This window comes from Elephantulus edwardii, unplaced genomic scaffold, assembly GCF_000299155.1.
Source record: "Elephantulus edwardii isolate Elephantulus edwardi_28Jun2011 unplaced genomic scaffold, EleEdw1.0 scaffold00080, whole genome shotgun sequence".
NCBI lineage: Eukaryota > Metazoa > Chordata > Mammalia > Macroscelidea > Macroscelididae > Elephantulus > Elephantulus edwardii.
The window spans coordinates 5223444-5226705 of NW_006399830.1; the positions used below are offsets into that span (position 1 = coordinate 5223444).

General features: G+C 56.4%; 1 protein-coding gene across 1 annotated transcript in view; it reads left to right on the top strand.

The window, feature by feature from the left end:
- Positions 1 to 3262, top strand: part of LMTK2 (lemur tyrosine kinase 2) — an 88604-nt gene that overhangs the window by 83508 nt on the left and 1834 nt on the right. Inside the window, exon 13 of the mRNA XM_006889631.1 lies at positions 2862 to 2994. Coding sequence (XP_006889693.1) covers positions 2862 to 2994 — 133 coding nt within the window. The remainder of the gene's footprint in view (positions 1 to 2861; positions 2995 to 3262) is intronic.

The following is a 3262-nucleotide window of genomic DNA, read 5'->3' on the forward strand; positions in this document are numbered from 1 at the left end:
GTAGTGGAATTGGTGGGTCAAATGGTATCTCTATTTGCAACTTTTTGAGAAGGTGCCATACCGCCTTCCACAGTGGTTGCAAGCTATAGCTCTTGATGTGTGAGTGAGGTGGTATAACTCCTCAGGAAATAAGCACACATAAAAAATCAAAACAGAATCAGAACCTCTTGCTCGCAGGCTGGTTCTGACTCAGTGTCAACCTCATGTGTGTCAGAAACTGCACCCCATAGGTTTCCAGACCAGCAGCCCTTCCAAGGCGCCTCTGGGTGGGTTCGACCACTGTCAGTTATAACTCACACTTGGGACTCCTTCCCGGCACGTAGTCAAGTGCCGAGTAAAAACTGTTGATCAAGTGAGTGAAGCCCCACCAGAGAGCAGGACAGAACATGGGGCTCTTCAAAGCCCCCTGGTGCCAGGGACACGGCTGGGAGGGGCAGGGGTGTGATGGGGCCGTGGAGCCTATGGTCTTGCACTCTAGACCGGTCCTGTCCCACGTCCTCCTCGCATGTCCTCCTCTCCCCGTCCCCCTGCCCTCCTCTCATGCCCTCCTCTCCTCTGCACTAGCTGACTGATAAGTGTGTACTGTCCACTTAGGTCCTCAGCATCTTGGAATCTCAGTGCCTTTAATGCCCAGTCCCTCCAGCTTGCTTCTGGGCCTAGCCGGGGACTATGAAAGAGCTGTGTTTGGGGCACATCTGAATGGACCCCATCGTTCAGATGGTGTAGAAGTTCAGGGCACCTGAAAGCTGTTTGTTTGCTTTTTGTTTGGTTTCTGAGCTGACTTTGTGCATGTTCCACAGTGATCTGCACACGTTTGTTTCTTAGGAAGAACGAAAAATCAGCACCCAACCTCCCTGGAACTGCTGGGGGGCCTGGGGGGTCGGAGTGGGTGGGAGACAGACAGATGTTGTGCTTTTGAAAGTCGGCTCCGTGCTCGCCACGACTCCCTCACCAGCTCTGCCAGGAACCAGGTGGGTCTCCCCTCCATCCGATCCGGGGCCCCCTTTGAGCTGAAGAAGCTGCTTATCAGCCAGTCTCCACTCGTCGGCCCGCATACACTGCCCGTGGTCATTGCTGTGGTCAGGCACACTGCTGTCACTGTGTCAGGCCATCTCATCGAAGGTCCTCATCTTTCACTGACCTGTTTCACCAAGCGTGATGTCCTTCTCTGGGGACCAGCCCCTTTGGAGAGCCCGCCCTCGTATGAGTGTGTCACGTGGCAAAGTGCTTGAAGAGCAGGAAGGAAGGAGGGTTTGTCTGCTTGCCTTCCTGTCCCCCTTTCTTCACCATCTCTGTGACTGAGAATTGTGAGACCTCTCCCCATGGATGGTGCAGGTGTTTTATCAAAGGACAGAAGTGGAAACTGTCCAGTGAGCAGAGTGGCCGGGCTCAGGGCTCTTCGGAGACCAAGGCACAGAGTTCAAGTGAGGCAGGCTCTGGGCATGCCAGCCTTTGGGGAAAGAGTCGGAGGGGCTGAGGCCAGCAGGGAAGCCTGGCCGGCTGGTCCACAGTTCATTCTCTCCCTGTCTCTGCCTCTCTCGGGTGGTGTTCCTTTGCTTACCATGTAACTTACCAGTCTGGTTAGTTTAGTTTTATAGCAGTTCAAGTGTCTTAGCTCAGAGCATTAAATGGCGCTCCTGAGTTTGAATCACAGCACGTTGGTTATTCTCCACCCATGCGTTCAGCCATCCGCCTGCCAGCCGGCCCACTACCCAACCACATGCCCACATAGCCGTGACTCCGGAATGCTCCTCAGGAAGCTGGCCCCTGCCCACCGCTTCCCACCGTGAGCATGGCCCCACCCAGCCCCGGACACCGGCATTGTCCGTCCTGTGTGCCCAACGTTCTGGAGGCAGACGTGGCCTGTCGTTGCTGAGCCTGGCTGTGCAGGCCAGCGTGCTGTGTATCCGGCGTGCTGTGTGTCCCTTTGTCTGAGCCTGTGCAGTAGTGTACGCTGCTCCGGCTCTCTGTTGATTAGCCTTCACACGGTGTATCTCTTTTTCACTTTCGCAGTTTAAGTCAGTGAAACAATGGGGAACTGGAAGGCCACTGGTTCAAAACCACCAGCTGCCTTTTGGGATAGAAGAGCTGCCGGTGTGCCCCCGTGAAGACCCTGCCTGGGGAGTGCTGTGTGGGGTCGCCGTGAACTGGCCCTCGCGGCACCACGTCTGCCTCTTCTGTTCTGTTTGATTTCAGTGTTTGTTTCAGAGCTTAGAGTTTGAGTTTTATTTCCCAACCCATTCCAAAAATCTCTGTCTTTTAATTGGACCATTTGCATTTAATGTAATTAATAATCACTAGTATGCGGTTCTCTGGTGGTAAGCAGCAGCACTGCAATCCTTACGGCACGTGCTTCAAACCCACCAGCTGCTCTTCTGGAGAAAGATGGGCAGTCTCCCCGTGTGATTGACTTCCTCTGAAACCCTGCTGGAGGGTCAGCTTTGAGTGTGTGCCAACTCAGTAGCACACAACAATGACGTGTGGTGCAGGGAACTCTGGGGGCCAGTGGTAAGGAACTGTGCTGCCAACCCAAAGGCACTTAGTTCGAATCCACCAGCTGCTCCATGGGAGAAAGAAGGGCGGTCTCCCTCCCCAGCCCCAGCCTGCGTGATGTCTCTGAACACCCCCTGGAGGGTCAGCTGTGCGTTGGTTCTGACGGTGCATAACAGCAGCATGTGGAGCAGACAGTTCTGTGCTTGGCTGCCCTCCAGCAGAGAGGTTCCCTCCCACCAGAGGCGCCGTGAGGAAGGCCTGCGTCTGCTGCTGAAGGCCAGCTGTGAAAGCCCTCGGACATAGAGCGGGGCTGAGTCACCTGGCTGCAGTGGAGGCCTTGCTTACAGGGGTTTCTGTCTGACTTTCAGGAGACCCCGACAAAGGAGCTGGGGCCCAATGGGGGAGCAGCACATGATCCCCACCCGAATGACTCGGCCCCTTCCTCCGGCTCTCCATACCTGAACAGGTGCTTCAACTCGGAGAGCTCAACCGACGAAGAAGGTATGTCACCTCATGGCGCCTCGAGACAGAGACCTCTCTGAGGAAGCTGGGCCTGTGACCAAGGGGATAGGCCACAGGTCTGCAGCCACAGGACCTGCCCACTGAGCAGGCACTCTCTGCAGGGCACGCCTTGTAGGATGCACCACCCCACGGGGCACACCTGTGCTGGGCGCACCTCCCCACGGGGCACACCTGTGCTGGGCGCACCTCCCCGCGGGCACACCTGTGCTGGGCGCACCTCCCCACGGGGCACACCTGTGCTGGGCGC